General features: G+C 37.0%; 1 protein-coding gene across 1 annotated transcript; it reads right to left on the reverse strand.

Moving 5' to 3' along the window:
* Positions 1 to 3,134: 3,134 nt before the first annotated feature.
* Positions 3,135 to 18,824, reverse strand: usp31 (ubiquitin specific peptidase 31). Its single transcript, XM_055021585.1, has 16 exons — positions 17,710 to 18,824; positions 16,651 to 16,785; positions 16,266 to 16,360; positions 16,093 to 16,185; positions 14,988 to 15,123; positions 14,629 to 14,776; positions 14,345 to 14,525; positions 14,149 to 14,260; positions 13,910 to 14,004; positions 13,263 to 13,340; positions 12,607 to 12,736; positions 12,108 to 12,227; positions 11,120 to 11,345; positions 10,853 to 11,011; positions 10,567 to 10,719; positions 3,135 to 9,379 (listed from the first exon to the last, which is right to left on the reverse strand). Exons 1-16 carry the CDS (start codon positions 18,232 to 18,234, stop codon positions 7,896 to 7,898), a joined length of 3,870 nt encoding a protein of 1,289 aa, XP_054877560.1. The 5' UTR covers positions 18,235 to 18,824; the 3' UTR covers positions 3,135 to 7,895.
* Between the last annotated feature and the right edge of the window lie 2,067 nt (positions 18,825 to 20,891).

Here is a 20,891-nt window from a genome sequence, read left to right on the forward strand (position 1 = left end):
CAAACTATAAAAGTCAAATAAATTCATGAAAATAGTTCTACAGTGAACAATTTAAATAAGTATTGCACATTGTAATGTTCTTAATATCTGATCAACAACTTCAGCCCATTTAATGAAACTCTAAGCATACATTAAAGGATATATATATGTATAAAAATTTGATATTCCTGCATTACAAGGATTATGTGATGTCACATGTTATGTCAACTAATCAGCCCCCCAAAAAATGAGAAAATTTGCTCCAGGTCAACTTTCTACAATGAAATACACATTTTCATTTTGAGTTCATCTCCATAGTAAACCCAACCGGAAAAATACAGTGGAGATCATGAACGTGTAAAATTGTAGGGAAACAATTTTACAAGTTTCCTCACAAAGATTAATTAGTGGTCCGTAATTATAATAAGCGCACTTCAACTGTGAGAGACAGAATCTACAAAAATTACATTATATTTTGTGACCCTTAAAATCTATTTTGGATTTTATTTTATGAAATAACTATTTGATACCAGAAAAAGATTGAAGTTAATATTTGATACTTACAGGGTCACTTGCAGATGTGGAACGTTTCCTCTCGTTCTTAACTGGGTTAGCACACACTGTTGCAGATGGTTTTTGGGCCACTACTCCATACAGATATTATCCAGATCTTTTAGGGTTTCAGGGCTAATGCTGGCAAACACAGGGCTTCAGCTCCTTCCAAAGATTTTCTATTGGGTTCAGCGCGGCCCCTCTAGGACCTTGAAATGCTTAACTGGTTGTCCACAGGTTGCCCTGACTGTGTGTTTCAGGTTACTGCCATACTGGAAGACTCAGCTATGACTTGTCTTCAATCTTCTTATTCAGGGAGAGAGGCTGTTGGCCAAAAACCTTAACACATATCGCTCCAGCCATCATCTTCTCAATGAGGTGCAGTCGTCCAGTTCCTTTTGAAGATTAGCAGCTCATAAGAGTGATGTTTCCATCCCCATGTCTCACACTTGGGATAAGCGTCCTGGGATTTTACTCATCCTTTTTCCTTTATGAGTGATAAGTGGAGTTCATACCAAACCGTCCTATTTTGGCCTCATCTGACCACAGGACCTTCTTCCGCGTGTTCCATGGATCCTCCAGATGGTCACAGGCACACTTTAGATCAGGGGTGCTCAAGTCCAGTCCTCAAGAGCTACCATCCTGCAACTATCAGATGCATCCCTGCTCCAACACACCTGAATCAAATGAATGGCTCGTTACCAGGCCTGGTCTACTGGAGTAAGGCTGCAACTAAAAGTTGCAGGACGGTAGCTCTCGAGGACTGGACTTGAGCACCCCTGCTTTAGATGAACCTAACATGGCTCAAGCAGGAAGTACTTGCTGCATGATTTTTAATCCATACTGTGGTTCATGTTTTTTGTTCCCAGCACCTGCTGTGGAGCTTTGAGATGATACCTCATCTTTCTCATGGTCAATGATACTCCACGAGCCTCAGTCTGAGGAAATGTACATGTCATCCTGAATTTCTTCCATTTCCTATCATTGTTTTTACTTGTCAGCAAGCTGTTTGCTAATTGTCCTGTAAAATGGACTGAACTTATATAGTGCTTTTCCAGTCATTTTGACCACTCAAAGCACTTTACACTAGAGTCACATTCACCCATTCGCACACACATTCATACACCGATACGCAGACCGGTAGGCAATTTTTTTTTGCCCAGAGGCACATCGACATATGGCAGGAGGAAGCTGGAATCGAACCTACAACCTTCCGATTGCAAGACGACAACTCTGCCACACAGCCACCCTATGTAGCTTATTCCAACTGCAGATCTACAGTTGTGTTCCTATGCAATGCAGCCCATGGAACGAAAGTTAAGGTCTTCTTTTCTATTATGGCAGACACCAAGCAACTTCAAGGTGCATACCGCCACCTGCTGTAAATGACTGTATAACACAATTACTTCTCAAACGTTCTCATGAATTCTGTATTTAAAAGTCTACTTGTGTGGACATTTGTGTCTTACACAGGTAATTTCAAACAGGTGCAATCACTACAGGTAATGAATGGAGGATAGGAAGGCTTCTTAAAAATCGACCAACAAGTTTGTGAAGGTTGGAGTTCTTTTTAAATTGACTGGTGATCAAATTCTTATTTATTATGCATAAAAATTCTAATCAGTTCTTTAAAAATCATAGTTAAAGGATATTCACCAGATATGTGATGTATAGGAGTTTCACAGCGTTACCCTAAAGTCCATTCAAATACAAAATTTTGAAACCAAAAGCAATCTTAAGTCATTCCCTGGGAGTATGTTTTATTCTCTTTTTGAGCCAGAAATATTTTGTGTAAAACTTTCTGAATTAATTTTAATTTAAGTTCTCAAGAATTTGAGGCAGATTTTGTTGAAGGAATGTTTTAATAATTCAAATAATAACGCTTACCCAGGCTTCCTGTACTACAACTTGTCAAAAGAAATCTAGTTTTCATTTCTAACACAGCTGTTTTTTTCATTCCATACTGATGAACCACAGTAAAAAGAAATGTTTTTTTTATGATCTTCAAATGCTACATGCCAATCTAATACAACAATACTTTCCAACTGTGATTTATTTTTTCCCAGAGAGTGGAAGGTCTTCAATTATTACTCTTCTCTGAGAAAAGCTAAGCTCAGACATGCTTGCATCTGCACATCCTCATTCCTCCACCTCTATATTGCGTGACCAGTAAAAGCCTGAAATAACAACCCAGTTCACAAATTTAGAGCCTTTTGTGCTTTGCTCAGTGTTGATAGCTCAGAGTACACACAGTATCTGCAACAAGAATACAATAATTTGTATTTATGTGCTTATGTACTGCTTGCACAAACACTTTACGTTTTAAAACGCATGTTGTGGGGGCTGTTGGACTCCACGATCAACTTCATGCCAGTAAAGTAGATTTAGTGACATGACAGACGAACACTGGTTAAAGTAGCAAAGCAAAACCTCAATAAAATGTAAATACATTGAGGCCCCTGTTGTCTTCAGCAGTAATGTCAAATAACCAACAATATCCTACAATAACATCAGTGGCTAGTTTGCTTGACAAAAGCGCCACCTGGTGGGGGAACATAGTATAGTTACAAAATCATTTAAAAAAGAAGTCCAAACACTCAACATATTAATGAGAAGTTTAATTTTGCACTTGCATGGAAGTATGTACACATTTGTCCATTTGGACGAAACAAATATAAAAGTGCACATGATAGAAAAAACAAAATAAAAAAATAAATTAAATTAAAAAGACTTGAGCTCAAATCAGCTAAATGACCTAACAGTTTAACAAAAAATGTACAGGCATATTGTGGAATAGAGGCTGTAATGTATAACAAGAATCACAAAATGCAGCTGTTGGTCTGATAAAAAGGAATAAACTATTCTCAAACTTAAAAAGTGAACATTTGCAAGATATTTAATTTTATAAAAGTTTGTAGATTATATAAAAATGTAAAAAAAAAAAAAAGAAAGAAATCTGTGTATCCAGAATGATTTTCTAGCTTAACAAAAATAAATGACACTCAAGACATTTCATTACACAGCTTTCTAAATTCTGCATCTTCCAAAGTGACATAACCATTACATGTGACTGCTTAAGGCTAGCAAACAGTTTTAGTACATTTGTAGTGCTTACATTTGAAAAATGCCTCGAAAATCCATTTTAAAGTACTGCAAGCCTTTTAAACATCGACGCTCTACTTGAGGGAATATATTTGAAGTGCCACGGAACCTGCAGAAATGATGTATGTTACTCAAATGTAAAATGCAAGTACTTTAGTTTCAAAGTTCAATGCGGCTTCAGTTTAGCAGCAAAATGCATATCTGAATATGTAACATGCTACTTTATCTTAATAGTAATAGATGTTTGCTCCTGCTGGCTGAATATTCAATAAACAAAAGTTCACAAGCCATGAAAAAAAAGAGTAATTTGTAAAACTGCCTCTTTAAAAATTTGAATTAATAATAAAAATAAAATCAGCATGACTGAAATGACTGTCTGATAAATATGAAACTAAAAAAAATAATGTCATATTTATGTACTGTATTACAAAACTAAATTTACTATCTCTATTTATTGCATGTAGCTACGTTGCTATTTTTCATTATATATATTCAAGACTGACCACACCTTGGATACAGCTGAGAAAATGGCAACAGGGGTTCACACACTTTTTTCCCCCACTGAAGTAAACTAATGAAAGGCTTTCACAATACAGTCACAGATAATGAGTCGACATAGTAACCACATATAGATTTTCGCATCCATAGTATTCTCTGCTGGTGTACAACGGTAAATGTGAAACGACAATGACAAAAAACCCACCAGACTAGTGGGAGCACCCATAAAGATTAGAGAAAGTCAACATGGAAGAAATTAATGACTCAAAACACTTTACAGCAAAATGAAATATTCTGTGTTCTATAATTCTGAACTATTGTAAAGGTGTGCAAATAAAGCAATGGGATATACCTGCCATGCATTGCAATCTATGTTACACAGCTGCAGTCTTGCATAGTTGATTTAAAATACATGCATTAGTGTTTTCATGCAATACTGCATTCATTAATCATTCTGGTCTGTACAATGACAAGTTTACAGGAAACAGCAAAGGAAAATGAAAAGAAAAAAGAGACATGCACTGCAGTGCAGAAGGGTAAACAAAGAAGATTCATGAGAAGATTATGATTCAGCTTTAATGTTTTCAACTGGAATGAGAATTGGTTTAATCTTTGATTGTACACATTTTTATACTTTTTTTTATCTCACATAATCCAGCATCTGGAGATTAAAATTATATGAAGTAAATCCCAAATTATATTTGTTTTTTTTGTTACAATTTTTGTCTCTCTTGAACATTTGGAAGCAGCTTTCATACATAAATTTTAAAAATTAGAAAATTAAGATCTCAGATTGCAGCAAAAGAGCACAGTATCTTAACATCCTCAAGAAACTGTATTTTGACTTTTTAAGCTGTAAGCCTTAATCATTAGAATTAATGGTTCTTTTTAAACTGAATTACAGAAATAATTTTTATCTCTCAGTAATATTTCAATTTACTAAATTGCATCTCAGCTGAAAACCTGCCCAATTTCCAAAGAGTTAGCTGCCTGATGTTTCATACTGAACTATAAGTCCTAACCAGTCAGATCTCTAAGTATTTTGCATGTTTAAAGAAACTGTCAGAAATGTAGTGGTAATAAAAACTGTGGAACATACCACCTGTCTTTACAGGGTCCCAAAAACTCAACAATGCTTTGGGAAGATGATGTGCCCAAAAGAGATGATTTATATTTACATATTCGTAATAAAGTATTAACATTTAATGTTTTTTTTTTTTTTTTTTATCAGATTGTCTAACAGCGACCTCCAACCCTAATAGAAAATATAAAAAAGCTTTGTAAGTAAAAGGGCATCACACCGCTTTATGGCTACATGAACTTGGACATGACTGGAAACAAACATGAAGGATGAGCCATTTCTGAAATGTATACCAACAGTTACAGACTTTACAGAAAGACAAAGCAAAATGAATCAAAAAAAATATCTCCTTTGATTCAAGTGCCATGCACATGTTCCTGATAGATTGGGTAAATAGAGCAGCTACAGCAACACCATATTATCTAAACATGCTGCCTTTTATTTTTATGGTCTGTGACAGAAATGAGCTGTTATAGTAGGCATCAACTGAGGATGATGCCATATCCAAATGTCTGATTGTACTTTTGAGTATTGCAGAAACACGTTAAAGAAACGTACCTACAGGAAGTAAAACATAATTAAAAATGTGTTTCATTGTGTTTTAATGGTCACAAAGGAGGTGTCTAGTTTTTAAATTCAAGCCTATTTGTTTTATGAAACATTATTACTGATAGATCCTGTCTATCATGTTAACAATGTATTTGATTCAATAATTTTATTTGGCAGTTTAGATGGAGAATTATACACTTTCCAACCTGATCTTGGTGCATCGCTCCAGTCTTAAACTTAAGATTGGCAAATCCCAATCCAATAATAGACTTTAATAGACTGATCTAGCCAAATATGTCACAGACCATTTAAATAATGCAGTCAGGTTCAATAAGGTGGCATTTTCTCAAACAACTCGAGAGCTATTGTAAACTTGACAAATGCTACGAAAACAAACTCCTGCATAGCTAAAATGAAAAAATAAAAACATTTGAGACTTAAATTCTGATCCTTTACAGACATTTAAATCTTTGAAAACAAAGTGTCTGCTGGTATTTGATGTCTGAGTATTGCCAGTAGAGGTGGCACAGTTTAACAATTACTAAGCTACAGTTACAATCTAAAATAAGCCCAGCAAACCTGATGACAAGCGCCAGACTTTGTTTCATTTTTTTTTTCTTAAGTAAATCTGTCATGCACTGTCCGGAAGATCAGATGAGAAAGTTCAGCATTCATGTCCACACATTGACAACTATTCCCGGACAACATATGTTGAGTTATTTAGCTAAGTAAATGGCTCATTACCAATAATGTGATTCAGGCTTCAGAAGACAAAATGTTGTTTAAGATAACATCTTGAATGAGGTACCAAAGGTTATGATACAAACACCAACAGCTCTGTAACTCATTAAAATTGTGGTTACAGTTCTTAACGTAATTATTTAAAAGAAAAGAACCTGTCAGTGCTACTGAAGCAGTGGTCTGTTACAGCACTAGTTGTATTAGATGAAATATTTCTTATGGTAGGGTGAACCCTGCAACATTGAGATGAATGTACCCTTTTACCACTTTAAGTCTAAGGCTCCTTACTCTACTTTACAATGTACCCTATAATATTTAACAAACTATTATATAATAACTTTCCTATGTTTTCAACGATACAAAGTGCTATTGAACAACATTCCTATAGGTGACACTTACAGTAAAAGACTATTTTGCCAAAAGGCCATTTTTGTTCCATATGCAGCATTAAAAGGCGCTTAAGATTATTTCTTATCTTGCTCATAGAGGGGGGAAAATGGATACAATTTATGTTATGTCCACAATTTTATAGTTACATCAATATGTATTGATACATTTAGATTTTAAAGGGTTTTCCTTTCAAACCATCCAATTTTTTTATATATACATAAGAACTTAAATACATTTTTACTTAAAAAAAATCTTTTATCAAAACAGTACTCTATAAAATAAAAACTAAGGTTTCAAAATTTTGCAGAACCTCTTTTATAGAGTAATTTTTTATATTTCCGGGTTTGGTCTAGAGCCATCATTCACTTTAATATTTTTAATATTCAAAATAAAGACTCATTTGTTGTTGCTCCTATACATCAATACCAAAGGCTTTTAAGAATGTTAGCGAATTTTTAGAAGTAAATATGGCATGCATTTTTCTCCACTGCTTTCAATTTAAAAACTTTGCATTTATAGTAATAAATGTGTAGACAACATGAAGACAAGTGAGAAAAGCATAGGCTCAAAGCAATTCACAAAAAATAAAATTTTTAAAGATTTCAGAATGAAACTCTTAAAACGTTTTTCTGAACTATAAAATAACTGGGAACTGGTACCAGAGGCTAATTTTGATGTCATGGTTTTGTTTTCTTTGAGATTGGCTTTTGAATATTTACAGAAGACATTCAAAACATAAGCATCAAAAGGCTGGAAAAATACTGTTAGCATGTCAGGCAAGTGCCATGAATTCTTGTATGCAGACAATAGAATGTTTTTACTTTAATAAAAAACAAAAAAAGAAATATCTTAAACAGAGAAATTTCAAAGCCAAAGATTTTAGGGCTAATGTAGAAAACCATAACACCAAAAAGTATGTCTCAAATACATCTGATGCTAACTGAAACCCAGATTCAACGTAAATAGCTGCATTGTTCTATTTCTCATTACTATTACCGATGTATTACTGAGGCCTCTGTGTTGTTCGTGCAGGAGATTGCATGCTTGATGACAGCTTTCGAGAAGATGTCATCTTTTCTAGAGGTTTCTTCCCATCTGTACGAGACTTGCTACTTACATCGGATGAGGAAGACTTGGACTTTCCTAGTAAAGTACGACTAAGAGAGCTGGGGAGCTTGGAAGACTCCTGCTTGTCTGAGTTTGGCTCGCCTCCCAGAGTTTCTTTAGACATTTTCAAGGACCCTGCTTCTCCAGTCTTTTGATCATCACCGTCTACCTCCTTAGCTTGTCCATTCTGCTTGCATGTCCTCTCTGAAGCCAATTTGGTAAGCAATGCACTTTTTCCTAAATCGGCCGACCGGCGACTTTCTCTCTGTCGGAGGGCACTCTTGAAGAAAGACAAACCTTTCTCCTCTGATTTGCTACTCCGTTGCAGGTCTCTGGTGGATACACTTGGTGAGCGCAGGCTAGTGACTGAAGAACTGCTGCTTGAACTCCTTACAGACCTCCTCTCAAGCCGACTACTGTCCCCATTCTTGGGAATTGAACTGCGGGACACACAGCTGCTCCGATGGCTATCAACTAGGGGGCTGGTGTGCATAGAATCTCTGCTGTAACTCCTTTCCATCAGTCGTTTCCGGCAGCTTGTTGAGCCCTTCTCAGTAATGCTTGAGTTCTTCTTCGCAGTTGGAGAGGGAGAAGCTGAAGACTGAGGTGTGGAGCAGAGGGAAGGTTTACGTTGTGGAGTCGCCTCTGGAGTTTTATTTGATTCCTTCGTTTTCGAGGGAGTTCCACTGGGTGTCAAGGTGCTTTTTTTTGTATTTACAGTCTTCTCCTTCGTGCTGCTCAGCTTCTTGCCTTTTGCCGGTGAACTGGAAGACGCTTCGGAGGCTGGGTTTTTATTAATTGAGCAAAGACGTTTTTTGGAGGTCTTCTCCAACTCTGTTTTGCTGGAGCTCTTGGTGGAGCCTGTGCTTTCAGACTTCAGGGTAAATCCTCCAATGCTACTTTTTCTTTTTTGCTCTTTGGAGGGGGTTGCTTGAGTGGGTTGTTTGTTTTGGTCAATAGCTGTGATCTCATTGTTGTTTTCAGTTGTGTCGTTTTTGCTGCTCTTCTTTTCCACTGGGGTGGGAGCCTTGCAGTACATCATGTCTAGGAACCTTTTATTGCTGTCTTCACCGAAGTTGCTTTCCATCATAGACAACGGAGTCCTGCTGCCAAAGTACCGTTCATGTCGACTGTAGCTGCCAAAACAGGATGTGGATACCTTATCGTCGCCTGCCTCTCCTATCCTCTCGAGAGGAGGAGAACATCGAGAGTCTAAGGAGAAGCGTGAGGGTGAGTTGGATCTCATCTGGAGCTTGGCAGAGAGAGACCAAGACGGCTTCATTCCACTGTCACTGAAGGCCAAAGGGCTGGCAATAGATGACCTTGAGGACAAGCTCTGCCGCTGGATGCTTCTCACAAATGGGCGGACAGAAAATCCTCCTAAAAACAGCAAAGATTTGAGAGATTCTTTGATTATTAAGCTAAAAAGATTTTTGCTTTTCTGTAAACTAAATGAGTGAACATCAAACAGGGATGGGCGATATGGACTTAGAATTTTATTACAGTATTTTGTGGTACTATTGTGATAATAAAAATCATGACAAAAAACTATGTATTATATCTTTATTAAGTAACTGTAAGGCTCAACAATCACAGCAAATGTAATTCACATCAATAAACAATTACAACAATAAATCTAAATTTTTATCATGATAAGAAATTTTCATAAATGATAAACAATACAGTAATTGCCCACTTGTAATATCAGAATAATATGGTGTTTACAAAAGTAGGACATGATAATAATATGTCCATCCGTCCGTCCATCCATCCATCCATCTTTCCACCTTTATCCCTATTGGGGTCGGGAGTTGCTGGTGCCTATCTCCAGCTACGTTCCGGCCGAGAGGCGGGGTACACCATGGACAGATTGCCAGTTTGTCGCAGGGCAACGCAGAAACAAACAGGACAAATAACCATGCACACACACTCACACCTAGGGAAAATTTGGAAAGACCAATTAACCTGACAGTGGTGTTTTTGGATTGTGAGAGGAAGCTGGATACCCAGAGAGAACACACTCTAGCACAGGGAGAACATGCGAACTCTGTGCAGAAAGACCCCGGGCCAGGAATCGAACCCAGGACTTTTTTGCTAAAAGGTGACAGTGCTACCAACTGTGCCACTGTGCAGCATAATAATATGTATTTTATTAAATTGAGGCAATCTAGTAATAACGGACACAAAAACAAGTTTTGGAACTCATGAAAATTGTGGTTGCCAACAGAATCAATAAACTGACATGGACATAAATCATAAGTAGTTATTTATTATGTATATTGCAGAGAGGCACAGAATTATTGAATTTGTTCCTATCAACTATGTAGAAACGTTTAAGTAATATTTCATCAGAAATTTTTTGGGGGGTAAGGTGAATGGGTTTGTAGCAGCTTGATTACAAGGAAAAAAAAAAGTTTTTATTTAGCCTGATTTCATTTCTGGTTGTAGGCTTCTTTAGCTTTGTGATTCGCTCAAAATTAATATGGGAAAGTACAGTCAGATGAATGTGGTTAAAATGCCCACTTCCCATGCAATTTCAAACACTATAAATGAAGATCTATCCTCACCATCATCCTCATTACGTTCTGCAGGAAACTCCACCGACTCAGCCAGTGAAGCAAGCGAGGTACGTCTGGAAGAAGCTCCAGAGGCCAAACTGGCAGGCCTGCTTCCAGGTAACCTATTGATCCAGTGGTCACACAGTGATGAGCTAGTGGAGCCTGTGTGACAGACAAAGGATTCAACCACAGATCAAAACTCAAGCTCCAGTACAAAGAGAGTTCTCAAGTAATTCTGTCAAAACATGATCATTGGGTTAAGTTTGCATACAAACAGTATAGAAATGATGCTGACCAGCAACAGAGCTGTTGGCAGACCAAGAGGGAATTGCGGTTCTTCTCTGGTAAAACAGTATATAGGCCGTTTGCTGACACACAGCATCATCAGAAATTGGTGTCACCTCACTGTCATCGAAGCAGTACCACTGACCATCAACTGAGTTTTTGCAGTAAGCTGAGAACAAAGAACAAGAATAAACAGGTTCAAATTAACAATCAAATCTATTCATTTGGATCTTGAATTATGAACATTGTTTAAAATTGCTTTAACTATGTGCATCACCAGTGTAGTGTCCTCCATGCATATTGCCATGATGGTTGCAAACAGCATAGAGGTCATAAAGGTAGTCATCAGGGTTCCTTCCAAGGCCATAGGACCTTCTCCATGGTGACCAGTGAGACGGTAAACTCCAACTGCTCTGGCTTCTCTTGACCACATGTGGTGCCATGTCCATCCCCATCAGTGGGAACCTCACCATGTTCTGCATCTTCACCCTCCGGTCTCCTTCCTGAATTCAGAAACCGATCGCGATCCAGAAGCAAGTTAGATTGAAAAGTTTTTTTGTTTTTTTTCAGAAATCTACTGTCAAAAGTGTGACTTACTGTATGTAACATAGGGATTACTTAAGCACAGCGATGTATTTCAAACATTTATTTCTGTTAAATTTTGTTTTTTAACGTAATTTTATCACTATAGGACCAATAAAAATCGTATTACATAATCTTAGCCAAAACAAAAAAAATCTCCATTTACTGTTCAATGGACTCAAATTTGATTGTGCAGCATGAATTACTGCATCAGTGCTCATCTGCATTGTTGCTTCTGGTGTTTCTCATCATCTTCTTGGACTGTTCTTCATACATTCTCAAACAGGTGATGTGATTTACTACAGCACTTTTTCCTTCCACTCAACTTATGCATAATAACCAGTAACATGCTTCACCAACCAACTTCCACAGCAATGTCTTTTCATGGCTTATGTTCCTCTGAACAGAGGGTGTCAATGACTGAAAACTACTGACAAATCAGCAGTCTTATCTATACTTGAGTAGACAACAGAAAACCTTTAGATAAACCAAATCCTTTTTTATAGATTTTTTGAAACATTAAAATTTTTTGAGATACTCAATTTTTAGTTTGAACTACCTGCAAGCCATCAAGATCACCATGAATAAATGTAATTAATTACAGAAACAAATTATGTTTTCAAATAATTAAATGCTTGAAAGACAATTTTAAATTTATTTTGTAATCACTTCAGCTCAAATACCTGTCGAAATCTCTTGAGATGCAGTATAAGCACATCCGGCAGCGTCCACAAGCTGAGCTTTATCCGGCCCTGCTGCAGCTGCTTGCAGTGGGGACAGCGCCAGGCATCGTCTGGAGCCAGCTAAAACACACACACGCAGTCCAAAAAGAAGAACAAGTTTCAACCACACTGCTTTTAAAATAAGCTCCACACAGGATGAGGCCCACATTTCCACCCTTTTCTCTACTTTCCACCAGAGCAGTTCAAGGCAAGTTAAACCACAATGGAGGTATTTTACTAAGCTTAGGATTTTTAGTCTATCTGAAACATAGCATTAGCAGTTACATGCCATTAAACTGTGAGAACAAAATAGCTTTTGGATGTTTGGAGAATTTTTCAAACTGCAAAACAAAAAGAAAGGGAGGGATTTTTTCAAACTGCTATCGCCAAGGCAAATTTAGGTTATATTCTTTTCATGGGAAACCACTGGGTGAAAGCATATTTGTCTGCTGGTTTGTACCTGCTCCTCTTTAGTGTAGAGCTGAAAGCAGTGAGCGAGGGTGCAGGCCTGGGGCTGATGATGCTGCTGCCTATGCAGATAGACGCTCTCAGCATCTGGAATATACTCCTCCTCAGTGTGGCCGAACAGACTGCAGAAAACAGAAAACGAACAATCAAAATGAGCCTTTGAATTCTTCAAATACCTTTTGTTTTAGTTGATATTATAATTAGAGTATATTTTGATACTGCATTGCAGGTTAACACCAATAAATGTGGCAGTAATCAATTTGAGTTTATCACTTCTGCTCGCATCAGTTCAAAGAAAAATCTGGTTTATTTTTTCAAAATCAGACAATTGTGAAAGGCAGTACCACCGTAGAAACTGTCAAGAGCTCAAAAGAGATTGAGTCTGGTTTGAGGTTATTTTGAAAGCAAAAACGTCAGAAATTCTGATCAAAGTTGTCAGATAAGGTCTCCGTGACTTTTATAAATTGTTGTTGACCTGCAAAATCTTCTGCACTACAAAAGATGTTATTCACTGACCGGAGGTTTTTGATTTAAATAATACAATCTTTTTTAACATTCTTAAATAGTGTGCTGCATTACAGAATCTCTCTTTTTATGGCATTTAGCAGCCAGCATTAACTTTGTTAATACAACTGTGTTTTAACTCACTAGTCCTTGGTTTCCTTGTCCCACTCGACCACAATCTTCACATGTGGAGGTCCCCCTTGTCCACAGGACTTGTATGCTCTGCAATAAAAAAAAGTCAGTGACATTTTTGTTTACAATTCATACTCCTGTTTCACCCATTTCGTCCTATGATTAATTCAAAACAATATTGTGCTTAACTGCTAAAATCATGTTTTATTTCTAGTTGTCCTTCAGAATTTTCAATGATTAGAGACAAATAGCCGTAAAAGTGTAAAATCTCAACTTTACACTTATTCAAATGTAAAAACTGAATTGCCACAGCTACATACTAATAATAAAATATTAATATTTTTGTTATGTAAAGCCAGTGTTAAGAACTGTTAGAACCAAATGTTCTTTTATTCATAATATGTCACTTATAGATCGAACAGTATAACAACAATATATGAAGGATTGCTACACAAGACTGACAAGCTGTACTGATTCATTAATGCAAAGTGCAGTGGATTAACAAAACAAGTTAAACTAGAATCTCAACACTCAAATTCCTGTTTCAACATAACTTAATTATGTTAATCAGGCTTAATTTATATATGAAAATAACACTTGATGTCACAGGTTCAATCTATAAAAGCTTAGGAAACATAACATTAGCTATATGAACTGACCTTTCAACCGTTGGGTGACACAGTGGTCTCTCATCTTGAGGAAGGAGGTAGGTAATACCAACAACGCCAACCACCCGCAGACTGAAAGGTCCAACCTAAGCAATAAAGTAACAGATGTTCTACTTTCTTTATATTGCTCTTTGTGATCTCACTGCTGGAAATAAAGAGTCGGTTCACAGACAAAATATTTAAATTTGATTACACACAATGTAACAGGCAGAAATTGAAAAACTCCCTACCTGAATGTAGACCCCAGGCCTCAAAAGATGTCGCATTTTCTCCAGGATCTCTTTTTGAAGAGCATCCCAAGTCACAGTGCGCTCCATGTACAGTACAAAAGGCAGGCCAAATCTAATAAAACATATTATATAGCTGTGATTAACTAGGAAGACACTTAACCAAAATTACAAGCTTTGACATATTTCATAGCAGTACCTTTTTGCCTGGTGGCCAGTGCACGCTCTGTTACACACTAGGAGAATAACCTTTTCTGGCCCGACATTTTTATTTGGAGAGCCAGTTACAGGAGTCATTGCACCCTGCATGAAGGATGGAGTCCTGCTGATTTCTGCCCCGTACTTTAAATTGTTATGATTTAGATTTGCTAGAAGGCTTCCTGTGACAAAAAAGGCACACTGATGTTTCTGTCTCTGCATTGTTTATTATATGCAGAAAAAAACACACTTTGAAACAATTTTTGAAAATTGTTTCCAGCTTACCTCTTTTTGTGCGTAGGTTTTCTAATTTGAAGGTCTCTGGTGTCTCAAAGGCATAGATGGAATCGCTCTCTTGGATGATGTCAAGATCATCGTCATCATCGCAAAATGAGCGATGGAAGCCATCGTAATACATTTCAGTCAGAACAAACTGCGGGAAAGCAAAAAGGAAAGCCGACATAATGCTTTTGCTGACAGCTACCATCAATTTCAACTCGTGCTTCAGGGAAAACTAGTTCAATTTACAAATTACTATTTGACTGGAAGGTAGAACAGGTTCAACACACACTGACTGAGCCAACACCTTGTGCCTGTAACATAACCTTTCAGTGTCAGACCCTGAACAGAGACAGGAATAGCACCTGGTCCATTGGGATCTTGGTTTCACGTGACACAGCGTCTCTGAGGCGATAGACAGTACTTTTGAGAGGAACAGCAACTCCAATCCTCATGCAGTGAGAGTACTTCCCCTGGTAGACCACAGTCACATACAAGGGCCTGATGAAAGAAAAACAAAGTAAAAAGTATTGTTTTATGTATGATGATTTGCAAATTATCATTTCATTTAAGCCAGCAGTAAATTTAAAATGAAGTATCACATAGAGACTGACATTCTGACTCAATAAATTAGTAGTGTGTCCTTTATTGGTGCAGAAACCACATAATTTCTGAATTATTCCAACAGAATAATCAAAGTTTACATTAATAACTGCACATTCGAGAGAAGATGTTTGATACGCTCAACAGTAATGTCCAGGTTTCATTTCCAGTCAACAAGATTTTTGATCCTTGCAAAGCCAAGTTGTTCAACACATTCTCATTTTCTCTATTTTTAAGAAGGTAAAAATTGTTCTCATTTTAAAAAATTTCACTTCTTCACTCCTACCAAAGACAAGAATCTGCAATTTGGGACAAGTGGGGAAAACTGAATAGTAAACTCATCCATCCTGTACTACCAAAGAGAAAAGATGCACTGCTTACAGGTTAAATTTGCTGATCTACAACATAACAACATGCTTCACCTACAGTAGTTTTTTTTTGTTTTTCTTATTTTCTCTCCTCCCTCTCTGCTCACACATAATTGTTTTCGTTCTAAAACTGGAGCACATGCTCCTACTCAACTCATTTGATGCTCCTGCATCTTTTGCCTGACAGTCCTCCTGTCAAAACAGGTTTCCTTCATTCCCTTCACCGCCACACACAGTCCAACACTTCCATTATTGTCACACCCTTGTAAGCTTCTCAAAACACATACACCTGCATGCACAAACACTGTTTGACCTAAAGTCAAAAGTGGCAGTGCTTTAGAGACTACATGCAGTCTATTTAGGTACGTGTAGTTTCAAAGAAGAAAAGACAGCCATGTCAAGTGGCAATAGTTAGGAACATGTGGGGACCCGTAAGCAGATCTCTAGAAACTGGTTCCTCCCTGCTGATCCACAACCAGAGCTTTAAACAGGAACTCACCTTGTGTGTGGCAGAGGGATTGGTAAGGAGATGCAGAGAAAGGGGTCAAAGGTGTTGCTCTGCTTTTGGCAATGCGGGCAAGTGAGAGAAGACCTACAAGAGGGAAAAAATAAATAAATAACTTAATGTGACAAACAGATAGTGTTAGCAAACTCTAAATGAATCAAGTCTACCTGTACTGAGCCTGGAACAGCTCCTGCACAAACGACCCAGCAGAGAGAGGAGGAGAGGGCCCCTCTAAGCTCTGGTCATCTTCTTCAATGGGAGGCTAACGAGATGAGATGATTTATTAACCTGACTGATGGGTCATAATTACACTTGTCAGTGAGGTGCATATGCCTTGAGATGCAAATATACATTACTAACTTCAAGTGGAAGCACAAGGTCAGACAAGTCTAATTTGCTCCAACTACAATTTAATGAGCAAAATTAAATAGGAAACAATGTGATAAAAAATTACATAAAAAATATAATCCGATGGCTCAGATATCAAGAGTAAAGTCTCAGATTTCTCACAAATATGAGACTTATTATCCTTCTAATAGCTTCACAATTCACCTTAATAGCAGGCCTGGTGTTTGGGTTGACGGTGTTGAGATCCTCGTGCACTCTGTCCAGCAACCACAGTAGAAACTCTTGAGCATCGTGTTGAGCGTTCCCTTTAAACTGTGTGGCATTTTTTGACACAGCATTCTGCAACAAACGACAAAATCCAACAATACAAAACACTGACTAAAACTCTAAAACATTCATTTTGCCTGTTTTTTAGTTCATTTTAGCAGATTAATTCAAATGAAATCTTGGGGAACATAAACAGAAACACATTATCAAATCAATCCAACATGAAATTATACATACAGACTGAAATTTGACTATATACATCCAAACTTGATTTTAAGACTCAGAATAAATTGATTTTATCTATGCTATATATATTTCTAAGGTTTCTTTCAGCCTTATTTTAGATAAACACAAGAGCTATAAATATTTACAATATGTTGTAAATATTTCCACATCTAAAATTAACACGTGCAATGATAACACAGCTGGCTAAGAATGTAAAATTTCCTGACAAATAAACCCTAAATGTTTGGAATTAATCATTTGTATGCTGATAATTAGTGCAGCATCGATCAACCAACCAGACATGAGACATTTTCTGCCATCAGCTCTGACAGATGATCATTTGCTGAAATAATAAACTGGATTTTCTTCCCATTCTTCCGAAGAATAAAGCAAAAACGACCACAATTTTTAATACCGTCAACTTTAATTCACATTTTCTAGAATATAAATTCCTCAAAGATTAAGAGATATTTTTATTGAATGAAATGACTAACCTGTTGGAAAAAAAAGTGATATTTATCTTTAAAGACTGATTATTTTTTCTAAGTAATCAGAATCAACAGATAAGACTCCCAAAGAAAACTGGCACATGATACTGGCTCAAAAAAAGCCTGATCAGTGCATCTCTACCCAACAATATATTCTGACTGTGAACCTTAATCCACATCTAAATCAGTGTCAAGATGCTAAAGCTTACAAAGAATTTGAAACATTGTAATATGAAAAATCAGAATTTAATGTCCATTTATACTGTGTTGTTTTGGTTCTTACCTTGAAGTCCCTGCTATGCTGAGGTGTGTATTCAAAAGTCCACAAAGCCCGCACCAGTCCGGACAGCTGTTCGGTCACTTCCCCTTTACCAAGAGGTCCTTTCTTCTGCAGATGGACGCCGTTTGTTTTGGGCTTATCCTCCTCTAATTCCTCGCCTTTGTAGTGCTCCAAAACGAGGTACTCGGCGAAGAGTTCCGTGTTACTCAGGCACTGCAGGATTGCATTCATGAAGCAGGTATTACCGTGGTTCTTCAGCCCTGACACTCCGGGAACTCGCTCTCCGGACAGGAACCCACCAAAGTCCCCATCCTCCATGGGAACATCTTTGCTCCCAGATTTGAACGCGGAGAATCCTCCATCATCCTTGTCATCATCAGTTTGTACTTCAGATCCAAAGTGTGATAAGGCTGTCAGCGTCCGGAGGACTTTGCTCATAAAGCTGCCCACGGAGCGCACAGAGCCTCGCCTGAACAGCTTCTTGCTGAAGCTCGACTTCTTGTCCTTGGTTGCGGCTTTGCAGGACATGATTTCCCTTTTGCCTTCTGACAGACGGGCTGTGCTGAACCAGGGTCAGCTCACTGGCTGCCTGCTGCTACATCTCAAAACAGCTTGTACTGGGACAACTCCGAGTCTGTTAGCTAACCTTAACCGTTGATGCACGCGACATTTTGCCTGAGATGCGTCTCCCTAAAACTCACACAACAGTTAATTACTTATATATGTACATATATATATAAAACTACTACAAAGAACTGCAATAATGAATAGAATAATATCCAGATATTAACCCGGTTATTACGGAACGGTGCAACTTGCAACGGAATTACCTTGTTTTTGCGGCTTTCTGCCCTGCAACCATGAATCAGTTATGCTGAAGTATAAAATAACAGCAGCCTTAGCTAATTTAGCCCAGGCTAATGCTAGCTCCAATAACAACACGAACACCTGAAACGGTGACAGTCGGTTTCGGTCGAGATATTTTGGTCCAGTCGGAAGGCATATTCCGCCATGACATGCAGCTAACGACGGTCAAAGTTAGACACCGTGCTGAAACTGAATAACCTCACATTTTAGGTTCATTTAGAGACACATTCGGGCCAGACTGGAAAGGCTTGATTTACTTCTTCTTCATGTGAGATGCGAAAGTCACAGTTTACAACTGCTTTACAGCACCACGCACTGGACAGGAGGGAGTCTTACTGAATTGTTGTTTTGTTTTGTTTTATGATTTACTTCTCATTTGACACTGCTGATAGCCAGTAAGCAGTGTCAAAATCTGTGCTCAAGTAACATTAGCACTGCTTCAACATATATTATTATTATTATTATTATTATTATTATTATTATTATTATTATTATTATTATTATTATTATTATTATTATTATTATTAAACTATTTATTCTTCTATCATTAAGTCACATAAACACACAGTCTTGGTGCTTGCAAATCAATTTTCAATTCCCATTCATTAAACAATAATAATATTAAAGTCACCTTCTTCTGTGTCATAGTATTGAGGTTATTCACCTTTATCCAACATTGCCAGTGAAGACTAAAAGAACAGAAAAAATGACTCTTCAGTTTCTTTGTCTCCCTGAGGGGGGCGCAAGAAGCACGCATAAACAAAAAAATAGATGAGAGTCTTGCACATAAACGCACGGAATAAAAAAAATTAATTATCATTGTTTAAATTATTCATAAACAAAGATGGCATGTTAATTTTTTCATTACCCTAGTAGTTAAATTTATAGTTGCACAATTATGACTTACAATACTTTTACAGATAGTTATCTAATTGTGTTTCTTGCTTTTTTCTTCTTCACAAAAATAGAAAAGTTAAATCCTCTCAACTGAACTGGGCATTTGTCCTGAACTCTACCCAATGAGTTGTGTGAAATGAACCGAGAAACTTGTGAGGCTGGGCTTTATAATTTATTTCAGACTTACAGGAATCAAATTAACAGTGTAACATAATGAGGGCATTAGACTGAATTTTCCTCATGTTAAATTTGTTTGACTTAGACTGACGTAATCAACATTGTTTTGTTCCGAGGTCAACACTAATGTATTCTATTGGGAGATTATGGTGGGCACTTGAATTAATTAATGCAAAACTTTGATTTGCAATAATAAGATTATTTTGTTAAAATGGAGATAAGAACAGAAAATAGACTTGTACATTCAAACCTAAAAGAAAAACCTAAGAATAGACGTGATGAAAATAAATAAACAAAATAATCACCTATGAGAAAACATTGATCCAATATAGCTTAATATCTGTCTGAGTGCGGGACTTAAAAAGTCACTTTTCCTTTTGCCCTGGTTATGACCAAATCCTTCACTTGCTATTTGCCGTCAACACTTCAAGTAGTTGAAACCAGCTGGGGAAGTTCTCTAATGATGTGTCCATGGAAACAAGGAACATGGTCACATGTGTCTTATCATCACTGAGCTCAGGAAAAGCTCTATACTTTATCTTGGATCTTACAACAATGCCAAAGCATTTCAAAGTCGAGAACAAGTCCACATTTGTGTTTTTTCTCCTTAATGTGCTTAACAAAGCCTCTGACAAAAACCTTTTGGATTCTTTACTCAACACCTCTCTCAGATTGATTGAATGATTTGATTGTACACCCCTCTATATACAGACATTTTGGAAGAGAGAGCAAAAAAAAATTGTCTACCAACCCTCAACAAACCATTAACCATAAACAACCTAAACATTAATTAATACCTTTAAGCATGAAAACTCTCAGTGACTAAATCATTTTGGAATCCTGAACCAACTTTCATGTCCTTCGAAACCATTGAATTTCTGACAAAGAATTGAGAAAAGGCTTTAAAGATTTATGATTAATCTAATGTTTGGAGAGTTTATTTACAAAAACAACATCTATTGTTTCCAAAGACTTCATCAGTGTTTTTCACTGACAACAGACATTTGAAATAATTTATAAGAAGAAAAATTAATACCTTAAAACTTGTTATATTTGACCTCTTTGATGTATGATATTCCAATAAACTCTAATTAGGCTGTAGTAGTAGATTTTACTTTGTGACTAAAAATAAATTCCTCCTTTCTAAACAATGTGTTGCACCCTCTGTGATAATGACCATGTGGGAAATCTTTTTTAAAGAGAGGCTATACCCTGCAGGAGAATGCTCGTGTGCCTATTTAAAG

The sequence above is a fragment of the Poeciliopsis prolifica genome, unplaced genomic scaffold (assembly GCF_027474105.1).
Source record: "Poeciliopsis prolifica strain line A6 unplaced genomic scaffold, Auburn_PproV2 SCAFFOLD077, whole genome shotgun sequence".
Classification (NCBI taxonomy): Eukaryota; Metazoa; Chordata; class Actinopteri; order Cyprinodontiformes; family Poeciliidae; genus Poeciliopsis; species Poeciliopsis prolifica.

Coding starts and splice junctions, on each gene's coding strand:
- usp31 (XM_055021585.1), bottom strand. CDS start 18,234: ATGTCCTGCAAAGCCGCAACCAAGGACAAGAAGTCGAGCTTCAGCAAG. Junction 15,124..16,092: donor ATCCCTCTGCCACACACAAG/GTGAGTTCCTGT, acceptor TTCTTTCATCAG/GCCCTTGTATGTGACTGTGG. Junction 14,777..14,987: donor CCAAGATCCCAATGGACCAG/GTGCTATTCCTG, acceptor GCTTTCCCGCAG/TTTGTTCTGACTGAAATGTA.